Source organism: Rattus rattus, chromosome 2 (genome assembly GCF_011064425.1).
Source record: "Rattus rattus isolate New Zealand chromosome 2, Rrattus_CSIRO_v1, whole genome shotgun sequence".
In the NCBI taxonomy this organism is placed as follows: Eukaryota; Metazoa; Chordata; class Mammalia; order Rodentia; family Muridae; genus Rattus; species Rattus rattus.
Window position 1 is genome coordinate 211,315,992 of NC_046155.1, and position 19,210 is coordinate 211,335,201.

A 19,210-nucleotide genomic window follows, 5' to 3' on the forward strand; every position below is an offset into this window, starting at 1 on the left:
GGGTCGGAATATCAGGTCAGTTTGAGCTACACAGCGAGACTCTCAAAAAAAATATCCCAAACGGAACTAGTAATTACAGCTTCCTTGGCATCTGAATCAGATGTCCGTGTGCCCGAGGCCACAGAGACTCGCTTGCCTTCCTGAAACAGGCGAGCTGCTGCCGCTGACAGCCTGCTTTTAGATTTTCTTCTGCAGTGCTGCAGACTGAGCCAGGGCTCTATGCAGGCTAGGAAAGTGTTCTGTGACTAAGATACCGATCTTTAAAGCCCTAGGTCTTTTATTATTTTTTTTTCTTTTTTCTTTTTTTCAGAGCTGGGGACCAAACCCAGGGCCCAAGCGCTCTACCACTGAGCTAAATCCCCAACCCCAGCCCTAGGTCTTTTAACTGTTTTTACGAAAAAACTTTATAAAGTAAGAGGGCAAAAACCCATGCTTTTCCCACCTAGATATCATGCTTATAATAAACATGTGGCTCTCGGATCTATAAGTCACATGGGTAATGTCTGGAGTAAAGACGTGAGTGCGCATGGATACTGTCCAGTCAACATTCACGCTAAGTCCACAGATAGGCACAGTCTGAATCTGTACTGAGGAGAAGACATTACAAAATGGTCCCTTCTTGTGGTCTGGTGGGTTTGTTTTGTTTTGCTGGTTCAGTTATTAAGTTTTGAGATACACAGCCCAGACTGGCCTCAGAGTCACTATGTGATCAAGGATGGCTTTGAACTTCTGATCCTCCCGCCCCTACCTTCCACATCCTAGGATTTACATGTGTGCACCACAGCGCTTAGACTCCTGAGCTGACGAAATCTAACTTCATCTTTCTTGTCCTCATACCTAAAGGAAGTGGAGAAAATAACAAATTATTTGTTTAAATGATGGTGGTATCTATATGATTTTTAATTTTTAGGATAGTATCATGTAAAAATGTCAAGAATTATGCTTTGTCGTAACCAAAGATCTGCATTATAAAAGTTCTACCCCATTACATGAAGCTCATAAAAAGAAGATATAATACAAGTTTGCAGATGGTTAACCTATGACCGACAGATCACTTATAGCAGTCTGTAAGTTCAAACTTCAACATACACATAGAAAACTAGAAGCCAATTTCCAAAAAAAAAAATTATTTGACATTTCTATATGATTGTGTGCACATGCACATGTGCATGCAGGTGTCTGTAAAGGCTAGAAGAGGTCACCAGATGCCATGGAGCTGGTGTCACTCGCTCCACATGAACTACTCACTCTATTGCGGGAACCAAACTCCGGCCCTTTACAGCTCTGAGCCCTCTCTTCAGCCTGCTCTAGGTCTCTATGTTCAAAATACTGGCTGTTCTTAATAAACTCACAAAAGAACTCTATTTAAAGACCAAAGTCAAACCTTACCCACACATGTACCTGTTCATAAAATCTTTTGAATCATGTGCAATTTATAACTCAAACTAAATATCTACTATTATTTTTAGACTACATATCTTATTAATATAACTTTTATAAAATTAAGGCTCTAAAAATTCCTAATATAACAGTATTTAATTAGTGTCTTCATGTGCTCTAAAAATAACTAAGCTGAGTTACTAAATGCTATACAGACACACATAGATGCGATAATTTTATAAAGCATGAGTCATATCTCTGGAAGCCAGGAATCTTGCTTTGTTCACCTTTATTCCAAAATTAGTTTAAAATTATAATTTTAATGTAAGATTTCTAAGAATAACTGCCTTAAAGAAACTTTCTCAACTGGATCATTTGTAAATACTAAAAACTAAATCATATTGCAAAATATATTTAAAAGGCAGACACTTACATGTGTCCTTTTTCGGTACTTTTTATTCTCTGAAGGTTACATATTGACTGTGTATCCACCCATAGCCTCCTCCCTCCAGTTCTCCCTGTGACCCAGCTCTTCACTCTACAAGTTTCATGTCTTGTTAATTATTTTATTAGCAACAAAAAATACTAGTGCTTACATGTGTGCTATGTGTGCTCTTAATGAATTCAGAGTAACTCTTCCAGCCCTGTGACATGTGCCTGAGAAATTCTAAGGTACGTGATCACGATAAACACAACAGGGCAACTGCAGCTGAATGATTAAAATGTAACTCCTGATCCTGTGCATGATTAAATTCTAGGAAAGGACTAAACTGAGAAGGTTTTAGATAATCCCTACCGTATTTCTACTTTACGGTTTCTAAAACAGTACACTTCCTGAATGCTACTCAATGGCAGAGCTTAGAGGAGACCTTAGGGGGACACGGGGACACAGGGACACGGGGACACGGGGACACCGGCACAGGGGCACACCGGGAGATCCCAGGAGAGAGATCCCCAGCCAGCCAGCATCACTGAAAGTATGAGTGAGCTTCTAGTTCAGTGAGACCTTTGTCTCTAGGAAAGAAGGCAGAGAGGGATAGATGAATGGCAATTATAAAATTATTATGAGTAAGCAAAGAGTTCAGTAACGCAGGGATCGGTTTTACTTACTTGTGGAACAAGCTAAGGTAACACGCTATTATATTGGGATCTCCAGGATCGTAAGTTCCTTATAAAAGTTGTATCAATGAAACATAGTCTCAAAATAGTAACTTGTTTAATTTGAGTTCTAAATTGAACTTCACTAAAGAGAACGTAAAAACAGTGAAATAACCTTTAGTTTTCTTAAGATTTCACTAACAGCTTGCTCTGGCCTCTGCATGCCCCTGCACAGGCCTGTGTACTTACACTCGTGTGTAGTGCATGCGCACATGAGCACACTCACACGCACATGCATGCAGACACGCACGCACACACGCACACATGCATACACGCACAGTTCATTTGGAGACAGGAAGATTATCCAGACAGTTGTGTAGGGGCGTCCTTATGCATCCTTCCACTAGGGGCGCTGTCAGAGGCCTCTAGGGCTTCAGGGAATAGCACTGGAGGTAAAAATGGCCGACCACAAAATCCCTGTACTGGAGCAGAACCGGGGCCTACAGCAGCATCTACACATGCACAAAGTGTCTCTCATCTTAGTCCCGTCTTCTCTCTAATGTCACACTATGGTAGGCAAAACGGGCAGATTAAATTTTTCTCTCACCAGTTTTGTCCACACTGTACATAAATTAATGTTTTTCCTTTTTGTAACTACGTTAATGCCTTTTTGTCTTAACTTGGTGACATTCAGACCCAGAACCAATCATTACAAACATTATCTAAACCAAACTCCCATGTTAAATGTAAACCAGGTGGTCTAGCATTCTCTGTTTCACTGTGTTTATATCAGGAATAGTAAGATTGTGATTTAAAAAAAAAAAACAAAACCTAATTTCTGGAGAAGTATTATGTCTTATAACACCTAGCAAGTCTTTTTCACGATTTTCAGTTGGAAGATACTTCCTAAGATTCGTGAGTTACTATATAATTATGTCACATATAATAAGAAAAACAATTGAATAAAATTTTAGAACCATTCTTCACTCACCTGAAACTTCAAAAGAATAAAAGCAGTGCTTATGTCATTCCCAGTGTTACTATTTTAGGGAGTCCTGCTAAACCCATTTTATCATTAGATAGTTTTCACAGGGAATTGAAACTAGGTGTTTCAAAATAAAGGCTGACATAATGTTGAGACCAATCTCAATTTTAGAAACTTCATACTTCTCATCTAAGATAGAGATTTCCAAATGGTTACTAGGTAAAACTGTCAAAGAAAAACTATAAACATTTCATTCTTAAAAAAAAAAAAAAAAAGTCTTCAAAAGTTCAGCTTTGTGTAATGAATGGCATCCATTCTACCACAGTGAAGCCAAAGAAACTGCCAGGTTACACACAGTAACATTCAGCGTGTGTTCTTGGACGTGCACAACTCTGTTGGCAGAAACTAATAAATTCTCTCTCGGTCTTTCTGTTGGCCACTTGTCTTACTGTTGTGCTAAAATACCTGACCGAGGCCACCTCAGAACAGAAGGGCTCACTTTGGAGGGGGCAGGCCATCACTGAGGGCGGCGAGAGCTGGAGACAGCTGGTCAGAGAGATAGAGGCCTGAGCCAGCTAACTTTCTGCTTTTATCCAGTCTAGGACCTCAGCCCATGGGGTGGCACCACCCATATTCAGATTAGCCCAGGATGTAAAATCCCTCACAGACACGCTGTTTTACTTACTTTCCTATAGCTGTGATAGAACACTATGAACAAGGCAACTTACAGAAGGAAGACTTCGCTTGGGCTTACGTTTCCAACACCATCTTGGTGGGGAAGCGTGGCATCGGGCGGGCATGGCAATGGGGAAAACTGAGAGCTCACGTCTCTAACCGCAGGCGGGAAGCAGAGAGCAAACTAAGCATGGTGGGTCTTCAAACTCTCGAAGCCCAACACCAGGGACTTCCTCCAGCAAGGCCACACCTTCTAAGCATCCCCAAACATCAAGTAACCAAGCGTTCAATGTATGACCCTACAGGGACCATCCCATTCCAACCACCACCCATGCCCAGAGGTTTATTACCATGAGGATTCTAAAACTCAGCAAGTAGTCAGGTGGTTAAAGTGGTAAATCCTATGTGACTTTACCACTACTAAAGATGAATTTTAAAAAAGCGATGGCCGTCTGATCAGGCGAGGAATACAAATTCGAAGGTGGTCTAGCCCATGGGACAGCAGCCCTGTTGACTAAGGCATAGCACACCCCAATGTGTCCCGGTGTAAACACAGCTCACACATGACAGAGGGCCAGCGTGGGAAACGTAAGGATTATGGCTGAGTTTGTAGGGAAGGGTCAAACAGCTGAGGCTCCGGATGGCGCAGTGAGAAGAACGGGCTACAGCTCAGAGCCAGTAAGTTCTTCTAAGTGGAATAATCAAAGAAATGGGCTGTGTACTTCAGGAAAACAATATGGAATCGGCAGAGAGGCAACCGCGGGAAAGAGATGGCAGAGCTGCAACCAAGTGCAGCGATCGGCACAGAAGAGACGGGGGCCAAATGCACAGCAGCTGATGACTGTGTCTAGAATGACATCAGGCTTATCGGCCATGGGGAGATTTACCAGATGCTACCTGTAAAAGGAGAAGCACTGTTAAGAAAAAGAGAGGTGGACGCGGAAACCCAAAAACACAGACACTTGATGGGGGCGTGGGGGACTGAGACAGAGGCAGGGGAATGAAGACAGTGGAAGTCCCAGACACCAGAAACGATTAAGGAAGGACTGTGTGCACTGTCATGTAAGCAAATCCAGACCTTTCACTTGATAGGGCAATTACGACACCATCAGCAGGGATTTCTGGCTGTGCTGTCGCCAGAGGAGCTCTGGTCCCCACCCTAGACACACTTTCCAAAGCCCCACAGCAATCCTCACAAGTCTTCAGGAGCAAGAGACAGCCATAGCCAGGACGTACTTCAGAAAGGTCAGCAGCCTCAATCAGATGAACGTGTGGTCCTGGAGGATGGTCAAGCCATACACACACACTGCACTACACACACTGTGCCCTGGTCTGTTTCTCATCAAGGACCTGGGACACTCGCGTCTACGAGGGTAGCAGCCTCATGGCTTCAATTTACACATTATCAGAGCATCCTCAAAGCCTTGTTAGCTACTACCAAAAATATATGGATGAGACTTCAAACAAAATCTCTGGCTAGACCTTGGTGGTCTCTCATCCTTGGGGCTGCAAATCCAGAAACAACCCTGTGGTCTATGTTTACTACCAGAATGACCAGAACTTCTACTTGTAAGCTCATGTTGGGAGGATCATAGTTCATTTTCTAACCAATAATGGGTAGGGGACTTAAGGTTTAAACGAAAGTTTAAAAAAAAAATCAATGACAAATGTGGCTTGGTGACGGAGTAGGTGCGACCTACTTATTGGGGTGGGTGAGTAAAAGTAAAGAATTAGAAACAGGCCATTCTGAAATAAACGAACTAGAAGAGAAGGTACGGTGCAGATGCTCATGGGGGAAGATGCTGTCAGGTCAGTAATGGTGAGAAATTCAAAGGTTGAAAGTACACAATAACTAAAAACAGGTTTAATTAGCTGAGCAAAATGCAGGCTGGGATTGGCAGCCTGGGACACGGCTGAAGGGATTAAGCCACAGTTGAGGCCTGTCCTTCTAATCCTTGATACCTGTTCTTCTAACAGTCAAAGACATCAAGGCACCAGTGGAAAAGTAGTGCCACACTGTACTGTCAGGGCAGCGTGGTCATCACTAATGGCATAGCCACCAGCCATTTCACAGCGCGTGTGTGACAAGTACTGTGCTGGCCGTTTCACGCACACCAGCTCTTCTCATGTCAGGAGCTGAAGGTGAGCGTCTACACAAGGAAAGAAAGGGAAGAGCTGAGAGGTGAATGGTTTATCTTCTGCTAACAGGTTTGTGGCTGTCACATCCATTCTGATGGTCTCCAAAGCTCACCCTACTTCAAGGAGGCTACACCTCCTAATAGTGCCACTCCCGGGGCCAAACATAGGCAACCGTCATATCCAGCACTAACAGTCTGTGTTCTGTTACAGAAGCAAGCGAGAATCACAGTACAAGTTAAGAAACCCAGTTTCGGCAACCAACAGATTGGGAAAAGATCTTTACCAATCCTACAACAGATAGAGGGCTTATATCCAAAATATACAAAGAACTCAAGAAATTAGACCACAGGGAGACAAATAACCCTATTAAAAAATGGGGTTCAATATATGAACTATGAGTGTCCTGTACAGGGCTTAGGGTTCCAAAATGAATAAAAATGGGGTTCAGAGCTAAACAAAGAATTCACAGCTGAGGAATGCCGAATGGCTGAGAAACACCTAAAGAAATGTTCAACATCTTTAGTCATAAGGGAAATGCAAATCAAAACAACCCAGAGATTTCACCTCACACCAGTGAGAATGGCTAAGATCAAAAACTCAGGTGACAACAAATGCTGGCGAGGATGTGGAGAAAGAGGAACACTCCTCTATTGTTGGTGGGATTGCAGACTGGTACAACCATTGTGGAAATCAGTCTGGAGGTTCCTCAGAAAATTGGACATTGAACTACCTGAGGATCCAGCTATACCTCTCTTGGGCATATACCCAAAAGATGCCCCAACATATAACAAAGACACATGCTCCACTATGTTCATCGCAGCCTTATTTATAATAGCCAGAAGCTGGAAAGAACCCAGATGCCCTTCAACAGAGGAATTGATACAGAAAATGTGGTACATCTACACAATGGAATATTACTCAGCTATCAAAAAAATGCCTTAATGAAATTCATAGGCAAATGGTTGGAACTGGAAAATATCATCCTGAGTGAGCTAACCCAATCACAGAAAAACACACATGGTATGCACTCATTGATAAGTGGCTATTAGCCCAAATGCTTGAATTACCCTAGATGCATAGAACACATGAAACTCAAGACGGATGATCAAAATATGAATGCTTCACTCCATCTTTAAAAGGGGAACAAGAATACCTTTGGCAGGGAATAGAGAGGCAAAGATTAAAACAGAGACAGAAGGAGCACCCATTCAGAGCCTGCTCCACATGTGGCCCATACATATACAGCCACCCAATTAGACAAGATGGATGAAGCAAAGAAGTGCAAGCTGACAGGAGCCGGATGTAGATCGCTCCTGAGAGACACAGCCAGAATACAGCAAATACAGAGGCGTATGCCAGCAGCAAACCACTGAATTGAGAATAGGACCCCCGTTGAAGGAATCAGAGGAAGGACTGGAAGAGCTTGAAGGGGCTCAAGACACCATATGAACAACAATGCCAAGCAACTAGAGCTTCCAGGGACTAAGCCACTACCTAAAGACTATACATGGACTGACCCTGGACTCTGACCTCATAGGTAGCAATGAATATCCTAGTAAGAGCACCAGTGGAAGGGGAAGCCCTTGGCCCTGCTAAGACTGAACCCCCAGTGAAAGTGATTGTTGGGGGGAGGGCGGCAATGGGGGGAGGATGGGGAGGGGAAAGAAGGGGAGGGGGAGGGATTAGGGGGATGTTGGCCTGGAAACTGGGAAAGGGAATAACACTCGAAATGTAAATAAGAAATACTTAAGTTAATAAAAAAAAGTAATTTAAAAAAAAAAAGAAACCCAGTTTCAATAAACAGGTGGAATGTCAAGGTGACAGAAAGGGGGAGGAGTGATACCAAAGCCAGTGCCATGAAATACCAATGATAAAAGATTTCTATGATGTCAGGACAAGAACAAAGGGCAAAGACCAGGGGACTGCAGTGACACCTCTGGGTATGATGTGTTTGGTGAAATGCACAGCTTCCCTACCAATAGAAACTACCATTTCAGATTAAAAAGCTGGCTTTCAACTAAGCTAGGAAGGTAAGGGAAAGTATTCTCAGAAAATGTCTGGGGAGCCCAGCAGTGAATTTACAAACTGACACGTTTTCATACAGTTTATCCAGAACAGAATCTGGTCAAATTGCCTGGATACATATGGTGGCTCTGCCATTTACCACGAGGTAACTTAACCACGTTTTTGTCTATCAGGTAAGTGGGTGAGGATGGGGTGATGAGCCCTACCTCACAGCTCTGATGGAACTAAACGAATTGACATTTGTAAGATGATTGGAGGAGCTGGAGAAACAGCTCAGAGGTTAAGAGCACTTGCTGCTCTTGCAGGGGACCCAGGTGCAGTTCCCAGCACCCACATCCGGAACATAACTCCAGGTACAGTAGACACAGCACCCTCGTCTGGGCTACACAGGGACTTGCACACAAGGCACAAGTATATACATTCAAAGCACACACACACACACACACACACAAAAGTAAAATACAATGAATCTTCATTTATAGGTCCTTTTGAAAAATCAAGTAATTGAAAGAGGAGACAGGGAAAGGATGAGAAAGAAACAAGGGAAGAAAGGAAACATGGAGAATGACACAGGCCAACAGACAGAAATGAAAGTGAGGTACGCCAGTCCCGGACTCAGGACAGGGAGCACAGTCATGCAGGAAGTGCAGCACATGAGGGGAGTGCGGCCAAGTTATTCTGTCCAAGGAGAGCCTGACACAGGCCATGAGGTGACGGGTCAGCAAGCTCCTGAGAGACCAGCAGCCTGCATTTGGAAACCTTCCGGCAGTGGCACAGCCGCCTAAGGAGGTCCAGAAATGCTGGGAATGGAGCAAACTCCTTACAATGAACCAGAAATACAGTGTGTCCTCTCCATCTTGGGCAAAATGGCAGTCAAAATAAGAGAACGCATAATGCTCAAATGAGCATTCTAACACGGTTCATCGTCTATCTTATGAGATAAATGTACTTGGAATCGTTTCTCATGCTAACCAAAGGCACGTTTCTCATTCTGAACAAAAATATGCAAAGACCATTGTAATTCCAACAGGCCGAAGTTTTAGCAATCTCTCGATCTAATAGCCATCTTAACAAAACTGCATTTAGCTTTAAAAAATTAATAAAATTCCATATCCATTTCTATGCAGAAAGCTTTTCAGAGCAATTGCATCATTGTAAATGTAAAGAAATGTCATACAAATTCAGTTTTCTGTACCTTCATAATCCCTAAGGCTACAGGATCATGCTAGGAAAGGAGTTGGTGCTGTTTCTGGAAAACAAGATGAAGGTAGGAAGATGTGAACCAGAGCCCCTGAGGTAAAACTACCGACATCTTTCCAGGAGCCCCCACCATAAACACATAGGTTCAAGAATGCAGAGATGGCCCGGCCCCCTCACCCCGCCTGCACAAAATAATCGCTCACATTAGAAGAGCAAAGAGAATTCGTAGTAGCATGTCTGCTTGTGTAATTAAGGACTGACAGTGAGGAAGGGGGGTATCATTTGCTATATTGAGATCTCAGAACTCTGTAACAAAAGACAAAGTAACGGGAAAATGCACACAACTTTACTTAGTAGAAGTTTTAAGTCCCTCCGAACCCTTCAAAAGAACTTATACAAGGACCACATGATCTTTCCAACTCCTCCCCCCCCAAACCAGGTAAACCTGTGTGGTTTTTTTTAAGGTGGGTTTGATTAAGTGGATAGTTATAGAGAAGAACAATTAGATCAAAACTTTGATCTGATAATGTCAGGCTGGGAGAACTTAGCAAGGCCTTTCTGTGTCCCTGGGCCTTCGGGGAAAAGGCCTTTCCTTCAGGGGTGAGGAAGACAACATCTCAAATGTAAGCCAGACAACCCTGTTCCAGGGATGGTTAGAAAGTTCTTCCTAAGTTTATGAACTTCTTCAGGGGAAGGGCAGTGGGTCAGAGAGTGAGCCGCCACTTCTCCTCAAATTTGGTCCTTAGTTTAAAATGCCTTTGGATTTGGGAATATGGCTCAGTGGTTAAGAGCACTGGCTGCTCTTCAAGAGGACCCAGGTACAGTTCCCAGCACCCACATGGTGGCTCACAAAGATAACTCCAGTTCCAGGATAGGATACCGTCTTCTGATCTCCATGCCTACCAAGCACACACCTGACGCAGAGACAGACATGCATACATACATGTACATGGGTCCAAACTCCCGTATACATAAAACAAGAATAAGTAAATCATTAAAATGAACAAATAAAATGTTCTAGGGTATGGACTGGAAAGACGACTCAGTGGCAAAGTGTTTGCCCCACAAGCACAGGAACGTGACTTCAGACCCCCAGTGCCTATGTAGAAAGCCAGCCATAACAGTGCACACCCTAAACCCTAGTGCTGGCTGGGCAGAGGCAGGTGGATGCCCGGAGAGCTCTTGCCAACCAGGCTAGCCAAATCAGTGAACTCTGGGTTCAATGTTAAAGCAAAGAATCACTGAAGAAGACACAGAACACAGAACACAAAAACTCTGACCTACCTACCTACATACACACACACATACACACACACACACACACACACACACACACACACACACACACACACAAACGCGTATACACACCACATCAACATACACACAAACAATATTTTAGGGCATGACACCAAAAATCCCATCAATGGATAAAGCTCATTAATTTAGACTATGTTTAATGCACACAAGAATTTCCCCCAGTTTTATACACTGATTGCTTAATCACTTTTGCAAACGAGGTCCCATGATGTTGTCCAGGCTTCTAACTCATGCCCTCCAGCCAAGGTTGCAATCAAGCTCACACCCAGAGTCTTAACGTTCCTTATTCTGACAATCTTCAGTAGTAAGTTCAAATAGCATCTCAAGTCATTTGCTTTTTAGAATAGCTACGTAATACTTTGAGAGTTTAACTTGAGAACTAAAACTTCTCTCAGTTAACAATAGATAAGCCGCACTATTTACGTCCACTACGATTTCCACAGAGTCTGAGTAGCTCCACCTCCATTGTGCCAAACAAACATTTAATATTCCTAAAATAATCATATGCATACGCATATATAACTTATAACAAAGTTTTTAAATAATATCCCGCTAGATGAAATGTATCCTTCTGAAAGTTAGAATATGCCATTTGAACAAAAAGTTAAGATACAATATAAAAGCAAATATTAAATTATTGTATTTATACCATTAGGTAACTAGTCAGATACGTGCAGGCTTAGGGGATATTAGGGGGTAGACTCTTGTCTCATAATCTGCAGCCTGTACAAACAAAGGCTAGAACTCCAGGACTCTAATTACCATTAGGAGAATGAGACCTGCGTCTTATCTCTAGCCTTGGGAGGAGACATGACATCTCCCCAAAGGTCATGGTTTAACTATGTAAACCTGGCTTCACAAGCCCTAAACCTTATGAGGTCACCATTTAGCACAGTATCTGATGAAAAGCCCTTGACTCTACCTAACAGAGCCAATCACCCAGACAGGGAAATGCCCGTCAGGAAGCTGGATGGTGCAGACCTTAGGAAACCCACCTGGCCTGTAGATAGGCCGGCCACTGCCTTTGCCACTGCCCACCTCCTCTCCAGAGTGTCTCACAATACTCTGTACCAAGCCGTATCTACCTGTGTGTCTTCCTTGACTTCTTTCAAGGGGGTCAGGGAACTGAGGGGAGACCAGAGGGAGATCCCGATAAATGTGCTGTTGGTCTTCAGATGCTTGTTCCTGAAGAATTCCTTTAAAGCCAAGTCTAGAGACTATGGATGGAATTCAGTGATGGAAATATATTTGGAATGGCCAAGGCCCTGCATTCAACCCCCAATCCAATGACCATTAAGGAATAAAACACTAAAAAGGTCTACATTCTGACTGCACAAACACTCCATAAACGGAGGAACCGACGACTAGACCCGGGTGCCTGCTCCTCTCGGTGCAGTGCCTAATCCTGAACAGCTGGCCTGTGGCACTCACACACAATGTCAGCAGTTGGGAAGCTAAGAAAGGAGGATTGCTTCAGCTCAAGGCCACCCTGGGCTACAGAGTACCAGATGGCTACAGAATGAAACCTTTTCTCAAAACAACATAAATAAACAAAATCTTCTGCTTCGGTGAATAATTTAAGTGAAAATCTCCCACAACTATTAAAATACCTGGATTTCTTGTAAGCACCCATGAAAACCATAAACAGCAGCAACAGGATAATGTTCGCATAACAGGTTAAAAAGTACATTTAACAAGTGGTGATACCCCGCCCCATTTTCCATTTTTTTTGTATTGTTTCAATGAATTTTTCAGAATATAAATACCCCTGACCAGTCGTCACTAATGCATCTGCAATAAGGAGGTCCAGGGGCAGTGGCCTGTTCTAAAGGGACAAAAGAGCGTGTGCAGGCTTCTGCTTCCCTGAAAGTCAGTGAGACCTCACATTCCTCAGAGCACAATGCAGCTTTCATCCATGGTGGAAAGTATTCTTGTGAGAATATTTGCAGCGAATGGATGGAATTCTTGTCTCGAGCCCCCATTGAATTATTTAAAAGGACAATGACTGAATGGCTAGTTAGAAACGTTCCGGTGATATTTATATTACAAAGGAAAAGACTTAGGTCTAGCATTTTCTCTCAAGCGCTCAGTCAGAAAAAAATACAGTAAGTGTGTGGACCGTGGGCATCGGTTCTGAAATGACCCGCCCTCGCAGCGTTGCGAGCTTCCTCCCGTCAGCTAGCTAACGCTTTTACATCCTATTTGGCTTCTAAATGCTATATCTCAAAGGGTTGCTTGCACACGCTTTGTCCTACCCTACCCCAAAACAGGACTGAAGAGAGAAAAGGAGACAAAGGACGACTAAAACTAGGAAGACAGGTGAAGTGTCCTACCGTCTAAATCAAAATAAACTAAAATCTAAGCTTTCTCACAGCCAAGTCTGTCTCAGGAGACACAAGTTAAACATCCGATATTCAACAAGCAAAAAACATTCTGCCTAAGAAAATGTTCTGATACCGAGATAAAGAGATAAGTTGGGCACGGGGGTGGGGATAAGCTCAGTAGAGTATTTCTCCAGCACACACAAAGCCCTGGGTCTGGCCTGAGAGCCAGGCATGGTTACATATGTGGAAGTGGGGGACTACAAGTTCGAAACCGTCCTCAACTACACAGTGAGTGGGAGGCCAGCCTAGGCTATGTGAGGCTTTGTCTCGAGTCAAGATTAAAATCGAAACAGAACGAGAAAATTCCAATTAGCTTTTTTGGTTTTTTTAACATGTTAAAGCCTAATTAACAACATTTACTTTTAAATACATAGATAAAATTTCTCTAAGTCATGAAGGCAAAACATTCTGAAAGCAGCTATCTCGTCTAGAGAGCCATGGTTTTATCTAAGTAAGTTTTCAGTTTTCTGAAGGTCTAGCTTAGCCTGAGAAAAGGAAAACGGGAGAAAGCTTTGACAAGTGCACCTAATGAAGGCATAGTTAGAATCTTCTCTCCACAGAAGCCCAGCCTGTCCTTTAGTAGGTAAGCTGTTCCACATTCTTCTGGTTGTGTTACTATTCTAAGTGATGCCCCATTAGGAAACTGGGTATTTTTACTTTTTACATTTATTTACATTTGTGCATGTGCATGTGCGCGCACACACACACACACACACACACACACACACACACACACCACACCACACCACACTGGCTATGCAGAGGTCAGAGGACGACCTGCAGGAACTGGTTCTCTCCCTCTACCACGGGGGCAAGAGGATCCACTCAGACCACTGGGCTTGGTGGCACGTGCCTCTACCCATGAGGCCATCTCACAGGCCTCAATTATCCACCATATTTTCATATTAATACTTTCTCTAGTAACCTTACCGAACTATGCAATGAGCTTTAAGAGTCTTTCTTTGTCTTTGAACTTCTATCATTTGTTCTGCTTTGTGAATAATGGAAGAATATTCCATTAAATCTCTTTCAGGGGGCTGGAGAGATGGCTCGGCGGTTAGGAGCACCTGACTGCTCTTGCAGAGGTCATGAGTTCAATTCCCAGCAACTACATGGTGGCTCACAACCATCTGTAAAGAGATCCGATGCCCTCTTCTGGTGTATCTGAAGACAGCTACAGTGTACTTTATATATAATAAATAAATAAATCTTTAAAAAAAAAAAAAACTCTTTCAGGAATAACACCCCTAAATTCTCAAAATTCGACATACTAACCCTTACGACTTCCTCATTTGTAGATTAACATTATTACTAACCTTCAGCCCTCTTGTCCCATTCTCCCGATATTAGTCTCTCTCCATGTTATTTCATTCTCTAATAGAAATTAGATAACACACCACCAGACACCATCTAGCACTGTGTCAGTATCCACACGTCTGGTCCCTTTAATTCATCTGCATGTAAAGGTCAAACATGCATTAATTCAACTTCTTCTCTCCATTCCACGCTTAGAACAGTGCTGAGAAAATAAAAAAGTATGAGTTTCTGGAATATCGTCCTAAACACACTCAGCGATCTCCCGTCCCATCACACACAGCTCACAAAATTCCCTTCTGCCTCCCTTAATCACTAAACTTTTGCCATTTGCCTAAAATCATTCTTTACTTTTTTTGTCCACTATTAAATGAATTTCCTCATATTGATACTCCTAGGTTTGTAATTTAAACTCCAACTAAACTATACTACAGGCCAGGGGACTTAGCCAGGAAGGGTGCTGGCTGTGCGTGCCTGGAGATCTAAGTTCAATTCCCAAAGCCCATGCAAAAGTAGAAGGAGAAAACTGACTGCCCTTTGACTTCCACATACGTGTACTGCACAAGCACTCCCACACTCAGACAGACAGACAGACAGACAGACAGACACAGGCACACACACACACACACACACACATCAACCACATACAGGAAATACTAATAAATAAAATTTAAAATAAGAACTGAACTACTTCAAAGTCTCTAAATATGTCTTGATTTCTTGGCACATATCCTTCCATCTGTTGGAATGCACTGCAAATGCCTTCAACTCTCAGCTCAGTACCACATCTCCTGTGAAAATGTCCTCTGAAGTTAAAATTTCCGATTTCTTTAAAAGCTCAGTTATGTCATGAGATGTTCTGGTGGTCTTCACTGAGAATGGTCTTGAATTTCTATGCAGTGCAATGCTTCGCTGGTCTTCCCTGGTCTTCCCTAGTCTTTGCTGGTCTTCACTTTGTAGAGAGAAATGCCCAAGGACTTCTCGTGGTATTCCGTCTGATTTTGGCTGCTTCCACTGACTGGTGCCAACTCAGTGGAGCCTTGCTGTTTCTGTTGGACACTGCTGCCACTTCTGGCTTCTGATTCAAGTTTGGTGTTTGCTATTGGACTGGACTGTTGGTAGTGTGGCCCCAAGGAACTATGTCTAAACAGGTCCACAACCTCCTTTTCTTATTAACCTTTTTTTCTCCCCTACCTCTGTCTGGAAGGGAGGTTAAAGCATTTATGAACCCTTCATAAAGTAGGTTTTGAAGAATCTAAGCCTACAGTTCTCCATACATAAGCTATGTACGTCCCCTTGGTGCACAGCCCCACCTCTAGGTATAGCAATCATCGTCTTCCATGGCATCCGCTCATCTACGTGTTCTGTGTAAGATTACATTCCTCAGAGGATCAAGATTTTCATTTCAGTGTATATATCACGCAATGAGTTATGCTAAAGTCCCACTAAAGCATAATCCCTTTACGCCAAAATTATATAAAAGAAATGAGTTTGGGAGAAATAAATTTAGGGCAGATAAATTTATCAAAACCTTAGTTAAGACGAGCTTGGCTGTAACATCAATAGCAGATTTTACGTTCACAACCCAGATGAAAGGCTCACATGCAAAACGGTATTCACATAAATAATAGAAAACTCTTTTACTGAAAGATAAACAGTGCTGTGTTTACCACACCTGAGTGGACAGCAACTCAACAGACTTGGGCTCTTCCTGGGACAGCATTGACGGCGCCACCACCATGCTTTCTATAGTATGGTAGTCTGAGTGGTGAGAAGCCCTATGACGACATTGCCACTCACAAAACCATAATCTCACACTCTCTTCTTTATTTTTGTATTAGTTCTTTGTTAATTTCACATCATGTACCCCAATCCCACTCACCTTCCCCTTCACCCTTGAAAATTGCCTTACAACACAGAAAAAAAAAAATCCTGTTGTGGATGCTGTCCTGTGTCACCGTGTGTCCCACAGTATGGTCTTTGTTTGCAAATGTTCATTGCAATGACTCACTAGTCTGGAATGAGGTCTCTGGCTTCTGCTACTCTACCAGTACTGGAACCTCACTGGGACTCCTCTTGGATATCCTGTCGTTGCCCTATGTCGTGGAGATCCTGTAGTTTCAGATCTGTAGGACTGGCCCCTCCATGTGCTCCAGTAGTTCATCTATGAGGTAGATGTGGGAGTGGGACAATTCAAAGCCCTGGATCTGGGCCTGAGAGGCATCTGAGCTGATCAGCCAGCCAGCTCTCCCAGTCTCAGGCTCTCAGACCCACAAACCCCACAACCAAGGCCAGCTCTACCCTGCTGCCCAGGCAAAGTACTGTCCTCCTCTCTGAGTGTTGTAGCTGGTGAGGGACATGGCCACTCTCCTAACCTCGAGGCCAGCTTTCCTGTTGTCCGCAGATAACAGACGAGGAGGGAGAGGAGGAGGGCGACTCTCATCCTCACCACAGCCCAGCAGACAAGAGGCAAGGCTGCTTCTCCTGTGCTCATACCTTCTGGACCAGGAACCCCACATCAGGGTACGCTCTACTGTGCTGCCCAGATGATGGACAAGGAGGGTCAGCTCTCCCACTGTGCCCAGTAAGGAATGGAGTCAGTTCTGCACAGTCCTCAGACATCAACATGTCCCATCAACAGGGTCATCCACCTGGCCATTGGTGGTAACAGACCCCTGCTGCTGCAGGGCCACAGACCCAGACATGGCCCCTCGTGGCAGCACAGGCCAGGACCCACTATGGTCTCAGGTGGCATCACCGGCTACTCACATCACACTGTTCCTCACTGCCCTCGAGTCTCCAGCCCCACCTCTCTCCATTGTGCCCACATCCCCCTGTCTCTCTCTCCTCTATGTCTCCAACACTGACTGGCTCCTCTTGGTGATTCCAGGGGTCTCTGAGTGTCTGAGGCAATCTCAGGAGTGCTGTACCCGGCTCATGCAGTATGGCACCATGCAGGGGTCATCTCACGCATGGTCTGCCCCTTCCAGACCTGCACGGTGCCAGACTGGGGGTGGCCTCAGGCTCCCTCTTTTTGGGGAGGATTAGACTACTACTCGTTTAGATGTTCACGGAACACTGAGCCTAGACACGGGCTTTCTCCTCTCTGCCACCTACTGATGCACATGCGACACGGCAGCCACACCTGACACCTCTGGGGCAGTCAAATTCTTTAAAGCATGGAAGAAAAACCAACCGTGAAAACCAACTCCCACTCCACTGAAAGTGTGCTTTTTAATAAGCAATTATTAATGCACAGAGGTAATATAATATGAAGAATAAAAGCATGTCCTAAAGGGTCACAGACAACTTGATCTTCTTTTTATTAGGTTAAAACCAACCAAAATAAACACGCATGTACTTTGAGAGAATACAAGGAACCAACTTCAGGATGGTGACCCAATTAAATGGAGGCAGACCAAGAAAGAGACTGTAAGGACGGCAACCATCTGCTGACACCTCACTTTCATTTTTGTACTAGAGGTTCAGTTCCTACATTATCTTTTTTTTAAGTAGTTAAAAGGAGAGGGAACAAGAAGGGTGGAGGGGAAAGAAAAGAGAGGAGAGGAAAAGAAGATAAGGATAGGAAAAAAAAGATAACAGTAAACCACGTGCGGACTGAGAGCATCCATGAGGGTGGAGGATAACTCTGAGTGCAGCATGGAGTCTAATACTCAACCTGCTCTCTCCAAATCAAACCTAAGTCCATCCACCCGTCCACCCCCTACTTGGCTGCACTTGAGTGTATCTGCTATAAAGGCCTGTGATGAATGTGAGGCCTCGGACTCTCCTAAGTAGACATTCTCCTCAGCAAATAACAGCCAAAAGGAAGGAAGGAGCTGTACAAAGGAAAGCATGGCTAATCTACTGATTGGCTCTCTGCACTAGAGATGACAGTTCCCATAGGCCTCTGAGTGGGAACACGGTGACTGTCTCTCATTCTTTCGATACTTCTCAAGGGCCAATCACTTGTTGAATCTCATAAGCAAAGGGATCAATTGGACATATGGTTCCGACTTGAATCCAGTCTAGTATTTTCCCTAGAAAGCTCCAGAATCAAGAAGAACCTCCCAGGCTTTTAGACACTACTTACACATCCAACACCAAAGCAGGTCATGTGCAAATAGGAAGACGCCAGATCCCCATGACAGTCACGGGCAAAACCACACATGAGGTTTCCTAGGTGCGGCGCTGTCTGTCTTACCTGCTATCTCCAGGAGGGCACTGACATGATCTCCATCTGCCAGCTTCACAAAGCCAACCTGACCTTGGAAAGTGCCAATCCCGTGGAAGGGCAAAGTCAGATGCTTCCCCTCAAGGATCTCCTCAACGAACGGCTTCAGTTCCAAAAGCGCGTCGGTACCGCTAGTGAGAGACGACATTTCATCAGCACGATGAAAAACAAATAGAAAAAAATAAATAAATAGGGAATAAAGAGATCCAATTTTTTAAGATAAACTGTATATTATAATAATTATTTCAAAGTTCAAAATATCATTTAGATCTAACCTATGATTCAAAACCAATATTAATCTTTAGAGAACTATAGAAGAAGTGACTTGAGTCTTTCCCTAGTTATAATTGCTATAAAAGACATAAGAGCAGATAGTATTTCACCACTCATCAAGAAACTTCTAAGCCAGGTGTGGTAGTGCACGCTTGCAAACACACCAGTCTGGAGGCTGAGACAGGC

General features: G+C 43.7%; 1 protein-coding gene and 1 pseudogene across 1 annotated transcript in view; both read right to left on the reverse strand.

The window, feature by feature from the left end:
• The window catches only part of LOC116893555 (A-kinase anchor protein 7 isoforms delta and gamma-like), a 135,695-nt gene that overhangs the window by 87,881 nt on the left and 28,604 nt on the right, over nt 1–19,210 (reverse strand). Inside the window, exon 7 of the mRNA XM_032895268.1 lies at nt 18,722–18,882. Coding sequence (XP_032751159.1) covers nt 18,722–18,882 — 161 coding nt within the window. The remainder of the gene's footprint in view (nt 1–18,721; nt 18,883–19,210) is intronic.
• Nucleotides 17,558–17,681, reverse strand: LOC116895041 (annotated as a pseudogene).